Genomic DNA, 18,566 nt, shown 5'->3' with positions numbered 1-18,566 from the left:
CTTAAGGGAATCCTTGCTAATGAGTCCAAAAGTCTGGCAAACCCCAGTCAACACTTTCTGTTTTGTGCTAGGCTGTTTGTGGCAGGGAGGTCCTTAAGTGCACCTGAGTACACTGGTGCTCTGTGTCTGGGCAGAGATGCTGCCAAGCCCTCATGGCCTTGCAGCTGTACTGTAAATGTGGAGGGGCTCATGCCAAGAAAACAAAGCAATGGATGGAAGCATCTAATAGTGTGTACACAGGGGAGACCTATTTGTTCAAATCCTGGAAAAGACTTTTATTAAAGGAAGATGTAGTGATCCAGGTCACTTGGCCTGAGGATATTATTTGTTTTGCAGAAGGAGATGATGTGTCTGTGTCTAAGGCACAGCAGCCTGACAAGGAATATGAGTCTTCATGCTAATAAGAAGATAAATATTCAGTGGTTTTGGACTTTGGGCTAGTGTAGTGTCATGAACTCCAAACTTTGCTTCCTGAGCAAACCCCATGGTGGGTGATTATATATCTCTGCTAAGCATCTCAAGAAAATACATTTTGTGTGAGTTGGTTGTTTGAAAAGCATGCTTTGCACAAAGTGGTCACACTAGTTCTACTGAATAACTTTAATTGTTTGGGTTTTGTTGGTTTGTTGTTTTTTTCAAATTTCCACAGAAAGGGCTTCATTTAGGAGCCTGAACCTTCATGCAGACTCTGTCAAAGGCTTCAACATGGGCCGAGCCATCAGCACTGGCAGCCTGGCCAGCAGCACTCTGAACAGACTCGCTGTCCGACCCCTGTCTGTCCAGGCAGAGATCCTGAAGAGACTGTCCTGCTCTGAGCTCTCGCTCTTCCAGCCACTTCCTGGCTCTGCAAGGGACAAGAATGAGAAGAGTCCATGGGAGGAAAGACCCAGAGTTATGAGCAAGTCGTTTCACGATCTGAGCCAGAGTCACATCTCTGTTTACCCCCCAAGGAAAAATGTTATTACTGCTTTCGACTCTTCCCCCAAAAAAATAGAAGATATCATGGGAAGGGTCTTTCAGCAAATGCCAAAATTTGATACTGGATCAGCAACGGGAGCATTAAAACCAAGCAAGTAAGAGTCTCTCTGACCACCCTGCAGTATCTTTGTGTACAGTCAATGTACATTTTGCATCAGTTTTGATTTATTATTCATGCCATTATTTTATTACATTGATCCTTCCCTCTCCCAACTTCCTCTTCCCTCTGTCTGGTTCCCCTTCTCTCCTTCTCCCCTTTAAGTTCAAAATCTCATGCAGGTTTAAGTAGAAGCCCTGAAAGAAAGAAAAATGAATCAGACTCATCATCCATTGAAGATACCGGTCAAGCCTATGTTGTAGGTCAGCATGCAAAAAATAATATTACTGTATTTACTAACAAACTTCTAAAATTGCTTTGGGGGTAATGCTTTGATATATTTGATATATTTATTAACTGATGGTAATATTCTGATTTAAAAGTGGGAGCAGAGTATCACATGTGAAAGCAATCCAGGCCATTATTGCAGTGAATCCAAAAAATCCTCCTTTGGTCAGCACCAGTCTTTGCACAGAGGTGTAATGTAAAAGCTGTAGCAGAAAACAGCTTCCAGGTTATCACTTCAGGGTGCCATTTGGTTATATGTGTCTTTTAATAATTTGCTAATCTTTATAGTCTGTTTGTGAAGGCTGAACTTTTTTAGTGTTTTTTGTGGAAAGGATGTAGAGAGTGTTTTTTTGGAAATGACTGTTTGGCATCAGCTGGGTATTGGTTAGTGCCTCTAAGTAGTAGCTCCACACTTGGGAGTTTTTTTTTCTATTTTTGGGGCTTTTTTTCAGATATAATAAATTAGTTAAATATTTTTTGCAGTACACTGGGTGTTTTACAAAAACACTTTTGTATTGAGGTAAGCCAGATGCACTTACTCCCTTTTCTTAGCAAGGATTGGAGTTCACACAAGTAGTCTTACTATTAAATAAAAGAGAGAGCTCACATTAAAAAAAAAAAAAAAACAAAAACATTCAAAGCAGCTAAATAGACTTAAACACTGGGTTATTAAACATGAATGTTTAATATCTCTGTATTACCAGTTTCTGGTTCCAGAAGGTTCCCTGTTATAACAACAGAAACTATAATGCCTGAAATATTTGCAGCCTTAGCTGCTGGTTGGCTTTCCTGTAGTTACAGGACATCAGCAAATGTTGAAGATGGTTAAGTATCTGGGGATGGGGTCATTATAAACAAACTAAAAAAAGGCAAAAAAAGCAGTGTGGGACATCCCACATCTGCCCCCAGTGCATTTGGAACCAGGACTGACTTGGGAATGATGCATTTTCAGTGCTGAGAGCATAAATGCTGAGGAGTGAGATGAAGTGTGCAGTTCTGTGGTGACTGATTGCAGCCATTTACTCTGTACCTTTAGTTTTGTGATTAATATGATCATGTGCTTGCCCATAATCATCTGGGCAGCAGTTCTGGTGAGGGTTTTAGCCACATGTCAGAAAGTCCTGCTGGATCACACTGCCTGTGCTGAGGGACATAGGTTCTTTGCATGGTGAAACACATCAGATGGGTTCATAGGTTTGGAGAAGGCCAGGGCTACTTTATTAAAAAGCTTGAAGTATCTTCCCTCATTTACTTTCATGTATTTGTACATGTATTATTTTATCCTCTTTAAAGTAGGGCCACATTTGCTTGGCTGTGATAATTTCAAAGAAAGCATGATTCGATAAGCAAACAATTTTAAGTAGTAGTTCAAATTGCTTATTACAGCAGCAGCTTATTTGTTCCTTTACAAAATCTTAGAAGAGTCCTGTTGTGTTGGTTTATTAGGTTCAGCATATTCAATATTCAATATTGTTGGAAAATTTAGTCTTTGACTTCATTGCTCAAGATCCATTACTTTGATCTGAAGTTAACCATGGTCATAAAGGCCAAACCTCTGTCCTTCCTTTAATTCATTGCCTTTGCATGAGCTACCGTCTATCTGAATCTTAAACTACAACTAGAGCACATGAGTAATTTGGATTTGCTAATACAAAGCTAGTTTTATGTTTATTCATTCTTAAAAGAAGTAGTTTGCTATTGTGAATGAGCTCATGTGAACTGTGTAAAGACTGAAACAATTCTTGGTAGCTTTTTTATTAAAAAAAATTATAACAGTGTCTAATACTTCCATGCATGTCACAGGTGTTAGCATGAATACTTCAGAAAATCTTCTGTCATCAGCAGCACATAAAGAGAGTGGTAAGTTGATAAGTAATTAATTCAGTCCGTTTGTCACTTGCAAATGCTTCACTATTCCACCTGTACGGTGCCTTTGGTATTCTTCAGTGCCTCTGCCAGTTAGCTAGATAGGACCTTTTTCTAGTATTTCCATTCCTATTATTTATTTTGGATTGCTTCTTGGGGGAGTTTTAGACATCTGTATGTGATATTTTTCAGGTATGAAAGTGAAGCACTTGAAGGGTGCTCTTTCCTACCAGAATTAAGCTCTTGAAAGCTCATTTCCCTTATTTAGGAGGTTACTGCTTCTGTGCTTTCTTTTTACTTCTTTCATTCTTTAGGCTTGATGTGTTTTTGAGGGAGAAAAAACTCCTTTTCTGGGTGATGTGCAGTATGCTGCACTCTCCTGCATCACTTCTTCTGTGCTTGTACCAGTGTGTGGAGCTCATTAGGTTTCTGCAGTTGTGAATTGCCTCTTCCACTTAAGGCAAAAGTATCCCAGGCACTCCTGGACCAAATGAATGTCTTCTCTAGGAAGCAAATCCATGAGTTCAGACTTGCACTATGTTGGTGTTTCCTGAAGTTTCAGGAGATTTGGCTTGTTTATTTGTTTGTGTTTCATCTTGTTTGCTTGTGGGATGGGATTTTTTTGTTGGTGTTTGTTAGTGGGGTTTTTTTCTTCACAAAATTATTGTCCTTGGGTCTCTTAAATGCCTGGGTCAACTTCAGCCTGATGGGATGTCTCAGGAGTTGTATTGTGAGGATGCTCAGATTTTAGAAGAGGTGGAATCAGCAGCCTATGGAGTTGCAAATGAGGAAGTAAATTAAAGCAAGAGAAGTTTTAGTAGATGTTCCTAATTTTGGTTGCTTTATAATGAAGAGACACCATTAAGAGAACTCATTGAGTAACCTTTCAGTAATTCTATGTGACCCTCAGTTTCAATTTTACTAATGTTGTTTGCGTCCTCCCTACCTATGAGCAGAGCACATAAACACAGATCTAAACATTTTCCTGAATTGAGACTAATGAAATTAAAGATTCTAGGACTCAATTGTGTTGTCCCTCCATGAGACTGTGCCAGCTGGTTTTCTTAGGAGGAGTAAAAGATTTTTAACTGCTGAAGATGGAAGTGGGTTAGAAGGGTTATAGAGTTTTTTTCTGTGTTTAGCCATGGCTTAGAAGATGAAAGTTGAACCAACTAGATCAAAACAGCTTTTCAAGCTATCAGAGAAGTAATATTTTTTAATGGAACAGAACTTTAAAGTAAACCTGAAGCAAGTGTTGAGGTAGTGTCTGATCATGAAATGTTGGCTTTACAGTTGACTCTCTTCAAACAACACAGAACAGAGTTGCCACACCAGAGAGAGAGATCACTTTAGTGAACTTGAAAAAGGATGAAAAGCTTGGCTTAGGTAAGTGGCTTTAAAATTGCTGTTGACGTGTATTTCTATAAGCCAAAAACAAAATAAAGTTTTCTGGTCTGTGTTTAAGCATTTATTGTAGAACTGAGCAAAGCAGTGCAGGCAGTAGCTGGATTTTGAAGGCTTTTAAAATGCAGTTTCTGTGATGTTAAGCAAGTCTGTTTTTCAGTTTTTCCATATAAGTGTAGGATAATATTAATATTGTGAACTAGTCATCCTTGAAGTTGGCCTTTTAAGTTTATCTCTGTGCTCAGTATAGAATTTTGTCTCTGTGGAACCTCACGGCTTTGAGCTGTGACAAATGCTTTAAATGAATGCTTTTCTAAAAAACACGACACAATAAAAGCATTATGTGCTAATTGTGGAGTGTTTTGCTTATTCCTGTAATATCAGATGGAACACTGATTTGATGTTTAAGGAGCCTGGGAGATGAGATATTTGCGTTACATTTCTTCCTCTGCCACTGAGTTTTTTGCATAAGCCCACATAATTTTTCCCTGTATGAGTAATGAAAATTTTATGTCAGTGTTGTGCTTTAGGAAGACTCTCTAAAGTGTCCTTAAGGACATTGTTCTGTCATTCAAAATGAGATTGTAGTGTAATTTTGAGAGGGGAAAAAAGCCTAAAAGACAGTAATACTTAGTGTTTACACTGCACAGTAATGTATAAGTTGAGCAGAAATGAAAAAAAAATATCAAAGGAATGTACTATCTCTCCTCTTTCTTCCCCATGTAATTTATGGTAGTTTGCTGTTTAAGCTAGAACAGAGAAGACCTGATATCTTCTGCTTTTTTTTTTTCCCTCTGGAACATTTGTCCCAGGTTTATGTAGTAGAATGAACAGAAATAGATTAGAAGCCTCAAAATAAGACAGAGATATTGAAAACTCAGATCTTAAGAACAGGGTCAGACTTCTTTGTGAAACATCAAACAATGGAGAAAACCAGAAATTTTTATGTGATAGAAAACAATTTTTATCTGCTCAGTTAATGTCCATTTCATGTCACCTGTTTGTGTGTTTCTCTTGCCAGAGTTGTCTTCTGTAGCCTTTGCTGGAGTGTCCTGAACAGACAGACAAAGTCTAAATCAGTGCTTAAAACAAGAGTATACAATAAAGCTTTATCAAAAAGCTTTGCTGTCTGTTTCCATGCAGATTTAAATTTGAGGTGTCTGGGGTTTCTTGCTTTACATTTATTAGAATGACTAAGTTTTTGTTTGTTCTAGAAGATGGACTTGTGTTAAGTTACACGGTGATCACTGACATTTTTCCTGCTTTGGGCCTTTTCTTCCTAGGCTTTCAAATAGTTGGTGGAGAGAAGACAGGGAAACTTGATCTGGGAATTTTTATTCATTCAGTTATTCCTGGAGGGCCAGCTGATTTGGAAGGGACTCTAAAACCAGGTGAATAGCATAAAATTCCATCTATGGCTCTGGGTATTACAGTCCTTACAATAGTGACCTTCAGTCACCTTCCAGACAATTTCTGAAAACTAGTAATGCTTCTTTCTTAGACTATACAAAAACAACTATCTTACAAATCAATGTAAAAATGATAAAGCTTGAAGTAGCAGAAAGTTGAAGTTATATATAAAGATAAGGGCTTTATTTTCCATTGTCTGTCTTGAAGATGCATTGTAATTTAAAGTTTTTAAAATTCAGTGTACTTACTTTATTTTTTAAATTTTAAATTTTTAAATTTTGAAGTTTTAAAAAGTGAAATGGAACCATATATAACCATAACTGTAGTGGGGGGGAGGAGAAATTTTTTTTTTTTCATTCTCATCTTAGCCTGTGTCTTTAACTGAACTGCATATTACTCATTTAACTTCTGATTTCTATTTTTTCTTTTTTGTTATACAGTAAAAGAGAAGGTAGAAATTGGAACATGTAAAGATTTGGCAGGTTTAAAAATAGGAAATATAACCAGTTTTTGTGGTGTGGTTTGGGATTTGGCTTTTTTTTTTTTTTCATGATTGGAGTTCCCTATTCCAGCATCACTTGAAGTTTAGTAATTTTTAATCTGTGTATTGTGTAGCTGTCAGACCTGTACTCTACTTTGTCACTGATGGGTAAAAATGTAGGTGTTGGACTGTATCTGAACAACCCCTTTTGTGCAGGGCACCGCCTCATATCCATAAACAGCACCAGTTTGGAAGGTGTCAGCCAGCATGCAGCCTTGGAAATCCTGGAGAACGCTCCTGAGGATGTGACACTTGTCATCTCCCAGCCCAAGGACAGGCTGTCCAAAGGTAGGGAGGGAACTGCAGTCTCCCCTGTGAGCAACCCCAGCTAGCTGGGAATTGTATTTAGGGACAGGATAGAGAGGAGGTGTGTGAGGTATCCACTGGGGGGGTACAGTGTGAGCAACGAGCTTCCTGTGGGATATCTGGGTGTGTGAAACCTTCCTGGGCTGTAAGCTGAGGAAAGGGTGTCGTGCTGCAGATAAGCTGATGGCTGTCTTGTCTCCCGCTTTGCAGCATCGTCTAACACTGCTCAGATCAGTAATGGAGCCAGGGGTTACTTGAGGCGGCCCTCCTCAGTGCAGGACACCGAGGCAGAGTCCTCTTCCGAGGAGCACAGCCGGTGCCGCGCTCACCAGAGGCCTGTTTCAGGCAGCCTCTCCGGACTGTCCAAGCGGGATGGGAGCGTGAGCTCCCAGGATTCCCGGACCGAGAGCGCCAGCCTGTCCCAGGGCCAGCCCGCCTTGGGCAAACGTGCCAGTGGCAGAGCCCAGCAGGATGTTCAGCATCACAGCGAGCCCCAGGCTGGGCCCTCGAAAGCCCTCGAGAAGAGGAGATCCTCATCGGACAGTGCTCGAGTGAAAAGTAAAAGGCCCGGGGTGGTGGAGCCTGTGGAGTATTCTGACCGAGGGGATTCTGACATGGATGAAGCAACCTACTCCAGCAGTCAGGAGCAGCAGCCAGCTAAAAAGGCATAGTGGCTTTCATATGAATATTTCCCATCAGTGTGAGAGTGGGATTGGTAGCTGTCTCTGGGTGTCAGGATGTGAGGGAGGAGCAGCCTGGCCTAGCCTGCAGCTAATGCCAGTAGCTGATTTCTAATAGCATGGTGATTTTGTGCAAAATAAATGGAGAAAATCACTTCTGTAACTTGGAACAACTTTCCAGCTTTCCAATATCACAAGATGTGTCTTATTAGAGGCAGATTGTGCTTTGGGATGAACCTACAGTGCACTTCCTGAGGCTGTAGGAAACCTCCTTTGAATTCTGTGTGTTTGTCCAATATGTTCATAACCTAGTGACCACTCCTAGAGGTAAGTTTATTCACTTGTCAGATAAATTAAGTTTTTCCTCAAGGAAAGTAGGAGTGGTACATCTGGAGTGGGTAGCAGCAGAATTCATTGTCTTCTGGGATTGATCTAATCCTTGAAAAAACTGCTCTTGTGCATTAAAATTCAGCAGTGAGTCATGCTCTTGTGCAGACACAGATGCTGTGTCACCTTTCCAAAAGGGCACAATCACAAGTACTGCAAATTTGTTTCTAACTTGCAGTGATTCCTCTGTTCATCTGATGGAGGTTTAATTCAATTAAATTGTGGCAGCTCATGGTAATTAATCCAACAGACTCTAGGCTGCTGTACTGCTGAGGTACTGCAGTTTCAGTGTTCTGTACCCGGCTCACTTAGACTGTAAAGACTTGGCTGCTAAAGGTCAAGCATATTTGTGTGCTAAACCTGTTCAATGGCAGGAATGGAAAGAGTTGAAGCAGTGAGCCTTGAGTGTTATTAATTGGTACTTTGCCAGGTGGACTCCTTCTGGCTGTGTCTGACTCAAACCCCCACCCTTTAGGGTCTTAGCTAAAAGCATCTGTTCCAAAGGCAAAAAGCAAATCATTGTCTCTTTTTGTTTTGTTTGTTTCTTTCTCTCTCTCTCTTTTTCTTTTTTTTTTTTTTTGTAAATAAAGGATTCTTCCTCATCGAATACAGCAATCAAAGTGAATTCTAAAAAGGTTTCTACAACACTTCTTAAACCTGGAGATATCTTTGAGGTTGAACTAGCAAAAAAAGATAACGGCTTGGGAATAAGTGTCACGGTACTGTTTGACAAGGTTTTTAGATGTTTTCTCTTTTTTCTCTACTCCCAGCAACCCATTAAATTACTAAATTACAAGGAAGCAAAATATTTTCTGGAATCACTTTAATTTATAGATTTATTGATGTGTAGTTAATCTTACCAAAGCTGAAAAGTAATACTATTAATTTATATCCATTTTTTTGTCATCTGACCCTTAAGTAATTCTTGTTTTTTGTTTTATGGTGGAGCCCCAAAGCCCTAATAGACTCTTATCGCAGATGCTGCTTTGTGAGTACAAAAGGCAAGATGGTCTTTGTCCCTTGCTACCTAATCTTGTGGCAGATTTGCAAGGAAGGAAGGGAGACCCTCCCAGACTGGCACCATGGGCAGTGGAAGCAGTAGTGTTATTTAAGGGTATCTGTGCACGCTCAGTCACATTCACCATGTTCAGTGTTCTCCCTCTGCTGGAGAAAAGGCAGAAAGCAAAAAACTGCATAAACCCAAATGAGACCTGGATGACACAGCTTCCTTGCAATATGAGTCAAAACCATATTTTTTAAGACTGATATCTCTTCAGGCTATAAGATTTTGAAAGTAATTTTATATTTAGGGCCTGTCATTCTGCAGAGTGGCACTTCAGGGGAGAGAATGATTTACATACATCTTCCACTGTATCTGTTCCTGTGTTAAAATATACATTTTAATGTATTTTAATATTCAGCTATTTTTGGTGGAGGAATGATTTGGAAGCCTAGTGCTGTTTCCATATATATGGCTAGAACTGTAAGAAGAGCAGAAGGAAATTCTGGTTTTTTGGCATCCCAGTCTATTCAAAGTCATGTTCCATTGCTTGAGAGAGTTGGAGGAGCAGTGGTGGAGCAGGAGTTGGTTATTGAGTAGCACCAGACCTGCATGCACTGGCTTTGTAGAGATGCTAGAAGATGCCAGCCAATGCAGAGATTTCCCTTGAGAGGTGACCAGGTGTTGTCTTCACTGCCCTTTGCTTTTCCAGCCCCCATTCTGCCCCTTCATTGTTTTGCTGTGCAGTGGTGGTGAGGAGAGGTGTGCAGTTACTTGTGGGTTACCTGGGTGCTTTGGGAGTGAGCATTAACACACTGTTGGTCTTCCTCTTCCCTCCAAGTCTGTGGAGCACAGTGAGCCAGAATCACACAATGGTTTAGGATGGAAGGGACAATTAAAGACCATCTAGTCCTACCCTCTCTGCAATCAGCAGAAAAGCCAAGGCCCTCCAAAAACAGTGTCAGTTCAGCCTGAACAGCTTAGACCTTCAAACTTGTCTGAACTGAGAGAAAGCAGCGCTCCTTAATCTCCTGTTACATCAGAGAAGTTGTGTTGGAGTAGGACACTGCATGGTTGTGCATCTCCTGCTTTGGCATGCTGTGCTCTTGCACATCTCTGAGCTTTGGTGTGCATGCAAGTAGTCCAACAAAATGCAGACATGTTTCTGCTGAAGGACATTTGTTTGTGTTTTTTGCATTTGCATTGTGATGCATTGTGTTTTTACAGTCTTCCCACCCCAACTTCATTCGTAGCAAATTGCATGACTGCACAGAACATGCTTGATGTAACATTTGGTTTTGATAGTTCCTCTGGTTTTTCTACATGCCAGTAGCCCAAATGCTTCCTAAGAACAGTTTTCCTTGTGTCACACTGTGTTTAATTACTAAGTATTCTAACTGCAAAAAGACTAACAATCCTATTTTTATTTTCTGTTTAGGGTGGTGTAAATACTAGCATAAGGCATGGTGGTATTTATGTGAAAGCAATCATTCCCAAGGGAGCAGCAGAAGCAGATGGCAGAATAGAAAAAGGTAGGATTTCCATTCTTTCAGTGGGGACTCTTAATGTGGAAAAAGGGCAGAGGACTGTTGTGGGGGACTTGACAACATCCTGTGGCCTGGAAACTAGCACTCTGTTTGCCTCCTGTCCTTGCACATTTTTCACTGGGAAGAGGAACTATTTTTCCAAGCTGTTGCAGTTGTCATTTTAAATATTGCCTTGATAGCTAATTCTGCAGGTGAAGATTAAAAAACTAATGTAGAGCAACTGCAGAACCAGCAATGCTGAGGCTGTGGAAGGAAAAAATAGGAGATAGCTTGTGGGATTTTTGTTCTCTAAAGCAGCCTATGTTAATGGAGAATGCTTCTCTGTTCCAGGCACAGAGAGAGAGGGCTTTGTGTTATTTGTGGCCCTCTTGCTTGGCACGCCTGGCAACTCAATACAGAAAATGCTGTAATTGTTATGGCTCTTCTTGTTAGTAAGCCAGGCCACATTCTCCACTGAAGTGAGCATTCCAGCTGTAGACTAAGATTTGTTTTGAATGAAGAGTCTGAGCTTTCTGGCAGGCTGTCACTCTGATGGTTAATACTAGTTTTGACATGGGATTATCCCACAGAATCATTAGATTGGAAATGACCTTTGATTTGAACCATATCGTTTATTTGCAAAGTTCTCTTCTTGACTCAGAACATGGAAGGGAGGGAGAACTTCCTGAAATAACTGTCCTTGTTAGCTCAGACTTGAAAGTTTCTGTGCATCATAGATATTTTATAGGTGATGCTCTGCCTACTTTTTCTTAAATTATTAATGTAGGTGACCGTGTGCTCTCTGTCAATGGGATCAGTTTGGAAGGAGCTACCCATAAGCAAGCTGTTGAAACCCTGAGAAACACAGGCCAGGTGAGTGGCTGCTGCTTCTACTCCTGTCTGTGGTGAACCAGTTGAGAAAAGAGGTGAAGGAACCTCAAGACTGGAATTCTCCCCAGTGTTGTTGTGGTTATTTTAGATTTGATTTCTAGGACTCCATGGCTTCCTGGCACACCTGAAAATAGTCAATGAGTGTACACATTCAGAACTGCTGAGAACTGCTATTTGTGTTCACTTTATAAAATGCTTTTAACTTAATTCCCTGTACAAATGTGCAAGTGACACTATCTTTGACACCTCTTAACACCCTCACAACTTTATAGGAAGAATACCCTTTCTTACTGTATTGGCAAATGTCTTGCAAGTCCATTAGTGTATTTTGGAGGTTGACATTTAACAGCCCTTAAAAAATAAGGCATAATTGGAGGACATATATGGGGAGGGGAGTATCTATAACACTTGCTGCTGTAAAAGTTTGGACCCTGAGAAGTTAGAAGGAAAGACATACTCTACACTGTGCTATCTCTGTTGCCAGTTAACTGGAGAATGTTTCATCTCTTTAGGTGGTGCACCTGCTGTTGGAAAAGGGTCAGCTTTCAGGGGCCAAGGCTCATGCTCCAGTGACACCACAGTGCACGCTCCCATGCCAGGTGGGGCAGTGTGAGCCACAGGAGAAGCCAGCAACAGATTCTTCAAATGCCAAAGATTACAGCTTTGTCACTGCAGGTCAGCTCCCGCAGAACAATTGTCTTAACTGTCAAAGCATCCTGTAGTTTCATAAGATTTTCTTTACTTCTTAGAATGGAAAATGGAGTGTGTAAGAATTTATACCAAGCCCTTGCACATAATGTGGTCTCTTTCTTTTTGTGCTGTTGTGTTTCTTTTTAACACTTCCTTTCACATCTTGGTTACTTTGTTTAACTACTGTTCACTTTTTGCTCTCCCACTGTTTCACGTTCTTTCCCGGTGTCACCTAAGATGCCAAGGCTGTAGCAAGGTTGGAGTTAGGGGGTGCTGCTGTGTCTGGTGCTGCTAAGGGGTGCCAAGGAGAATTTAGATATTTATATATAAATGAGTGCTTCTGGGTCCTGCAGCTCCTGTCTTAGAAGAGAGAAGACATCAAGAGCTAGATGAAGATAGAAGGGTTTGTGCCCCTGACTAGAGGTTGACATAATTCAGCCTCTCCTGCTAGTGATTTGTGCAGGTGAAGGGAAGCCTACCCAGATGGCAGAACCCCTGCAGATACCTTTGGGTCTTCTTGCATGGGCTCTGTCCTGTCTGCCAGGAGCTCCAGCTCACTAATCAGTGGCTGGAAAGGTTGTGTCACTCTGTGCTTTAAAAGGTTCCTTAATGGACTTCCTAGGAAATAGTCCTTTGGAGACACTCTGCCTTCCTGCACTTTGATGTTGTCAGGCCAAGCAAGCCAACTGAGAAGTTGTGATCAGCTTTTTGTCGTCTTTAACCTGGAGGGTTTTTTTGGGTAACACTTCCGTTCAACCCAATAAAAGAACCATGTGAGGGAGAGATTGCGCGTTGTCATGTCAGGAATATGAGCACCAGACACTCTTTCCATGGCCATGTGCAATAGGAAATAATAAGTTAATTGTGGAAACCAAGGGCACCAGAATATTTTTCTGTCTGCTCTGGGGTGTCCTGACCCCCAGGGGAACACTGACTTTGGCCCTCATTCATGGAGAAAGTTTCCTAGACTTCAAGATAGACTAGAATCCACAAAAGTGTGAAATAGATTATAGAGAGTAGTGTAGGTGTATCACTTGGTGAGAAATTTAGTATAGAAGCAAAATGGAGGGCACAGGGTGTCATCCTGGGTTTCTTCTTCATGTTTCTTCTTCCTCCTTCTTCATGGATTTGAGTGGCATTTTGTAATTGGGCAGAAAAGTCCACATTGCAGGCTTTTGGGGATCAGTTATTGGGTTAAAAGGGAAAATAATCTAGGTGTCAGCTCTTAATTGGATAGTTTAGTATTAAAAGACCTTGTAATAAGAGACTGTTAGCCATTTTGTGCCTTCCAAAGAAAAGCTGCTGAACTCACAGTAGTGAGGCTGTTTTACTGATAAGAAATAATAAACACTTGAGTCCAAACATGAACTGCCGTCTCAAGTGTCTTCAACCCAGACCCAGAGGAACCCACAGCTGCTACACCACAGTTCATGTTTCTTTTACAGAGAACACATTTGAGGTGAAACTCCTGAAGAACAGCTCAGGCCTCGGGTTCAGTTTCTGCCGTGAGGACAGCCTGACCCCGGAGCAGCTGGGCTCAACGATTGTGCGGGTGAAGAAGCTCTTCCCTGGGCAGCCAGCCGCAGAGAGCGGGCAGATTGAGATCGGGGACGTCATCCTGAAGGTGAACGGGGCGTCCCTGAAGGGCTTGTCCCAGCAGGTTTGTACCCATAGTAGTGAAACTGATACTGTGGTAGCCCTGCTAGTCTGCATCTGACAGTGAATCCCTCTGTGGCCACAGGAAGTCATCTCTGCTCTGAGGGGAACATCTCCAGAGGTCTCTCTTCTCCTTTGCCGGCCACCATCTGGAATACTACCAGACATTGACCCTTCGTTGCTGGTAAGGTGTCTGGAATGCGATTTTTTTAAACATTATTTGCTATTTAAGGTTCATTTATTCAATCTGGTGGGTGAGTGGGTTAGTTCCATCTGCATTAATCCATCTGCAAGATGCAAATGGAATAATGGGGAGAGTGCTCACAGAAATGTGGTTCTTGGAATGAATCCCTTAGGAGTGCACTGTTAAAGGAATGTATGGCTTCAAAAGCTTTTTCCTCCATTTTGCAACCTAAGGCATGAGAAATTGGTTTAACACAGTGTTTCTAGAGCAGAGATTTCTTTGCAGCCTAATGTTTTGAAGTCGGTATCAGATAGAAATTGGATATTTCTGTGAAGGATATTCTGCAAAACACCGATTTGGTGTTGATGTATGTAAAAACAGGGAAAATGTTGCCATATTTACCTTCTGGAAATTAGAGGTGTCCCAAAGAATATTTTCAAAATGGCCCAGTAAATAAATTGAAAGACTAGAAGGCCATTTTAGGATACTTGAAGAAGTGGAAATGAAATGTGTTTCAACAAAAGAGAGTGTACAGGACAAATTGCCTGAAAATTAGGATTTCCATAATAGGAAAGTGTAAAACTAATGGAGACAGGTCTTCAATTTAATTTCCCCAGGGAATTCATCACAGCACTAAGCCTGCCAGAGTTCCAGAAGCGTTTGGACATTGCTCTATGGCACAGGGTGTGATTCCTGAGGCTGTCCTGTGCAGGGGCAGGAATTAGGCTTGGATGATCCTTGTGGGTCTCTTCCATCTCAGGAATATTCTTGGGAATATGTGACAATTGGCAAATTGTTATTCATTCTAGTAGTGGTTAATAACTTGGTTAACAGTCATCATTTGGCATAAATTATCTTAGTTTTTGTAGTATGTTACTGTTGCTCTTTGGTTGACCGCTTCTCTGTTTCCTTCCTCTGTGAGGCTGGTTTGACTTCAGTAGCTCTGTGAGCCTCAGCTTCTGGTTGGAAGGGATTTCATAGTACTTGCATAGAACACTGCTGGGCATAGTTTAAAAGTATCTGTCAGTAGGCTTTCTGAAGCTAAAGTACTTTTGTTTTTTGTTTTCCTTAAATGAATTTAAATGTTTTTAGCAGCGTAAGTTTCAGAATTTTGCGCACTTTATCTTGGCCAAGTTGCATTGAACTTTTTGGAACTCTGCTATGATGTGTTTCAACAGTTTAGTCAGTAGCCACTGACTCCTTGTTTTTTGGTAATTTTATGCAGTCTTTGAAACTTTCTTTTGTCATCAGAACTGGATAATTATGAATTAAATGCTTTTGCTCTTGTAGACCCCCATCCATTCGCCCCAACAAGTTTTTCCCGAGGTCAGCAGAGAAGTTTCTGGTCCATCAAATAGAGAACGAGGCGACAGCTCAGATGAAAATGAAACTACTGATCTGAGCAAGAAAAGGCTAAAATCTCCCTCCAGAAGAGACAGCTACAGCGACAGCAGCAGAAGTGGTGATGAGGAGGTGATGGAGTCAGTGGCCCAGGTGGGCCTGGGCTGGAGTTCAGCGCTGTACCAGGGCTCAGGGGAAGCTGAGGCACGGGCACAGGCTCAGTATGAGGCACACCCTGCCCAGAGGGACGCTGTCCGCACCATCCTGTACCCTGATCAGGAGGCTCCTGGCAAGGCAGAGCTGGAGGACAGGTATGCTGCTGATAATGATCCTCATCATCCTGCAGAAATGTTTATAAATGTAGTTCATTGGACCTATTCATAGAAATGCTTCTCTTGGTTTGCTTTTTACATCTGCATAAAGTCAGCATTTGTTCATATATTAATTTATGAATGACAGCCACATCGTACTTACTGCTGTTTTTCCTTTTTTTTTCTGCTTTATCTGTAGTGATCTGCCTTTGGATTTGCCAGTGATCCCAACCTGTAGAACTGTGCCTGATGTTACCACTTCCATGTTAATAAATGACTGTTATGCAACTCCTGTCTCTGAGCTGACTTCACACCTAGGAGAAATAGATTCATTACTCACCCAGCTGGAAAAAAATGCTGAAGAATATGAGCCAGTAATACACTGTTTCTGTCTTTCGGGAGCCTAAATGTCCTGCTGTGGTTGTTTTAGTCGTGATTTTGAGAGTGGATAGAAATTAGGCACATTAATTTACAAGTGGGATAGCTGTAGGTTATACTTGCACTACTCTGGGTGTGTGCCTAATAAATGGCACATACATTGCCATTTGTAATCAGTGGCAGCTGCTCATACCAGTGTCTGCAGGCATTTTCTGCAGTGTGGGCTCTTGAAGAGTTGATACATGTTCCCCTGTGGATGTGGAGGCATCCATGTGTACATAGGTGAATGTGTGTATGTCCATTTCATGGGTCATTTCATCCTGGAAACATTGGCATTAAATATTTACCTACCTCTCAACTGTGTACTCAAAGGAAGCTTAAATGACAGACATCTTGCTTCTGCTCTTTCAGTTTTAGGTGGTTGTTCAGAGGTCAGAGAATAAATTGAGGCATCAAGGGCATCAGGAGACCCTATTCTTTGCTGCATTTATAAATATGAATCCCAAAGACTTTCTGCTGTGCTGCAGGATGGAGCCTATTTTTGAGGCTCTTCTGAGAAAGCTTTTGATACCACAGAAATGTTTTGTGTATCTAAGGGACTTCCATATCATCACGTAATCTGTTCAAATATTGAAAAAAATTTGAGTCTTGATACATCCCAGTTGTGAGGGTCTTCCATGTTATAGGTAGCCAATACTCCGTTTTGACAAGAAACTGTATTTTTCTTAGTCCCTTCTTCAGAAGTTTTTCTCCATCCTTCCTGGTGCTCTGTGATTTTTTTAATGCAAATCAGACAGATCCATATCTTTCAAATCAAAATTAATTCAAATTAAAGTGGGCAAAACATGTGCATGTGTTCAGTTTCCAGATAAGCTCTATGGTATCGTGTGTCACTGTAGCAAAATATGCTCATTTATTTTGTTCTGAACAATTATGGATGTGTTGAGATGTTTAAAAATACAGAGCCTTTCTTATATATGGCGCCTAGATTAAGGTAAAATAAGGTATGAATTTTGATGTGTGCCTTCAAAATTTTGTTTAATTCATAGACTTTTGGCCCCATGTTATTTTCATGTAAAACATTATTTGGTTCTGTCTTGAACTCATTAGAGATGCTTATTTGAAGCTTTTAAGCTGAGCCTGATAAGAAATGTTGTTCCAGGCTTATGTCACACTTAAATCAGTAGGTAAATGCATTGTCTTAAATTCAGTAAAATGTTCTTATTTCTTCTGATTGCCTGTTAGTAAGGTGCTGTTTTGTCCCCCTAGGAAGTGGAGCTCAGAGTGACTCTGACCAAGTCAGACAAGGGCAGCCTGGGTTTCACAGTGACCAAAGGTAACGACAGTGTTGGCTGCTACGTGCATGACATTGTTCAGGATCCTGCCAAAAGCGACGGGAGACTGCGGCCTGGGGACCGACTCATAAAAGTGAGAGAATTCACCTTTTCATGTACAGGGATTGCACAAAATGGACAACTTTGAGTCAAAAAAATAATAAAAAAAAGGAACTGTGTTGCGTAGGCCAAGTCAAATGTGGTTAAAGGACTAAGATAGCACCTTCTGAGAGACATGATTCAATGGCACTTGAGAACAGCAATGTTCCTTCCTTCTTCCTCAGTAATGCTGTCTTACTTATTGCCTAACAAGGACACCTGTGTTGCTTTGTTCCTTGCAGGTGAATGACATTGATGTCACCAACATGAGCCATACTGATGCTGTCAACTTCCTGCGAGCTGCCCCCAGGACTGTCAGATTAGTGCTGGGGCGTGTTCTGGAGTTACCAAAGATGCCAGTGTTGCCTCATTTGCTGCCTGACATTACACTGATGTGCCGTAAGGAGGAGCTAGGTAACACGGAATTAATCTGCTTTTTGCCCTAAAGAAAAACCTTCCCCTTCAGTTACAAAGAAACCTTGATTTTTAATTGTTTTCCCCTTCTTTCCCTGCAAAGGTTTGTCCTTATCAGGAGGCCATGACAGCCTTTATCAAGCTGTGTATATTAGTGACATTCTCCCCAAATCAGTTGCTGCCAGAGAGGAGAGTCTCCATGTACTAGATATTATCCATTACATTAATGGAGTAAGCACACAAGGAATGACTCTGAAAGAAGCCAAAAGAATGCTGGAAACATGCCTCCCAACAGTGGTGCTCAAAGCAACCAGGTGTGTTCTGGAAGCAGATGCTTCCCTGTACTTTTTGTTTTTCTTGCATGGTTGTATGAGTGTATCTGACAGTGTATGAGTAAAACCTGTTCCTGGTGTGTCAGGAAATTCACCACGTGTTACTGAGGACTGACTCTAAGGAAAGGGTCTGTAAATTCACAGCTTTTGTGCTGCAGTGTAGCACAAGGGTATGTGGTACTTGCTGTGCTTTGTGCTTCTTGGGTGCACAAGGCTGTGTCCAGCTATGAGCTACAAGTGTTCAAATAGGCCCCTTGCAATCCAGGAGGAATTAGTCAGAGACCTGCTGTGACACTCAGACACTCACAGGTCAGTGAGGATGGATGGGATTCATCCAAGGATATGCAAGGAGCTGGCAGGAGAGCTCACCAAGCCACTCTCCATCGTTTGTCATCAGCCCTGGCTCACCAGGGAGGTCGCAGGTGACTGCAGTGTGACCAGTGTGACACCCAT

At 41.4% G+C, this 18,566-nt stretch overlaps 1 protein-coding gene across 3 annotated transcripts in view; it reads left to right on the top strand.

The window, feature by feature from the left end:
• Positions 1 to 18,566, top strand: part of PTPN13 (protein tyrosine phosphatase non-receptor type 13) — a 111,340-nt gene that overhangs the window by 80,296 nt on the left and 12,478 nt on the right. For 2 of the 3 annotated variants that reach the window (XM_059470736.1, XM_059470735.1), the window contains exons 18-35: positions 650 to 1,073; positions 1,241 to 1,338; positions 3,167 to 3,223; positions 4,523 to 4,615; positions 5,917 to 6,024; positions 6,741 to 6,872; positions 7,101 to 7,555; positions 8,548 to 8,691; positions 10,396 to 10,489; positions 11,271 to 11,356; positions 11,887 to 12,049; positions 13,510 to 13,724; positions 13,806 to 13,904; positions 15,195 to 15,556; positions 15,756 to 15,930; positions 17,204 to 17,362; positions 17,610 to 17,781; positions 17,885 to 18,095. In XM_059470736.1, coding sequence (XP_059326719.1) covers positions 650 to 1,073; positions 1,241 to 1,338; positions 3,167 to 3,223; positions 4,523 to 4,615; positions 5,917 to 6,024; positions 6,741 to 6,872; positions 7,101 to 7,555; positions 8,548 to 8,691; positions 10,396 to 10,489; positions 11,271 to 11,356; positions 11,887 to 12,049; positions 13,510 to 13,724; positions 13,806 to 13,904; positions 15,195 to 15,556; positions 15,756 to 15,930; positions 17,204 to 17,362; positions 17,610 to 17,781; positions 17,885 to 18,095 — 3,247 coding nt within the window. The remainder of the gene's footprint in view (positions 1 to 649; positions 1,074 to 1,240; positions 1,339 to 3,166; positions 3,224 to 4,522; positions 4,616 to 5,916; positions 6,025 to 6,740; positions 6,873 to 7,100; positions 7,556 to 8,547; positions 8,692 to 10,395; positions 10,490 to 11,270; positions 11,357 to 11,886; positions 12,050 to 13,509; positions 13,725 to 13,805; positions 13,905 to 15,194; positions 15,557 to 15,755; positions 15,931 to 17,203; positions 17,363 to 17,609; positions 17,782 to 17,884; positions 18,096 to 18,566) is intronic. The other variant, XM_059470737.1, reaches the window with a different exon arrangement.

The sequence above is a fragment of the Ammospiza nelsoni genome, chromosome 4 (assembly GCF_027579445.1).
Source record: "Ammospiza nelsoni isolate bAmmNel1 chromosome 4, bAmmNel1.pri, whole genome shotgun sequence".
In the NCBI taxonomy this organism is placed as follows: domain Eukaryota; kingdom Metazoa; phylum Chordata; class Aves; order Passeriformes; family Passerellidae; genus Ammospiza; species Ammospiza nelsoni.
This window is presented reverse-complemented; position numbering and strand designations above follow the sequence as displayed.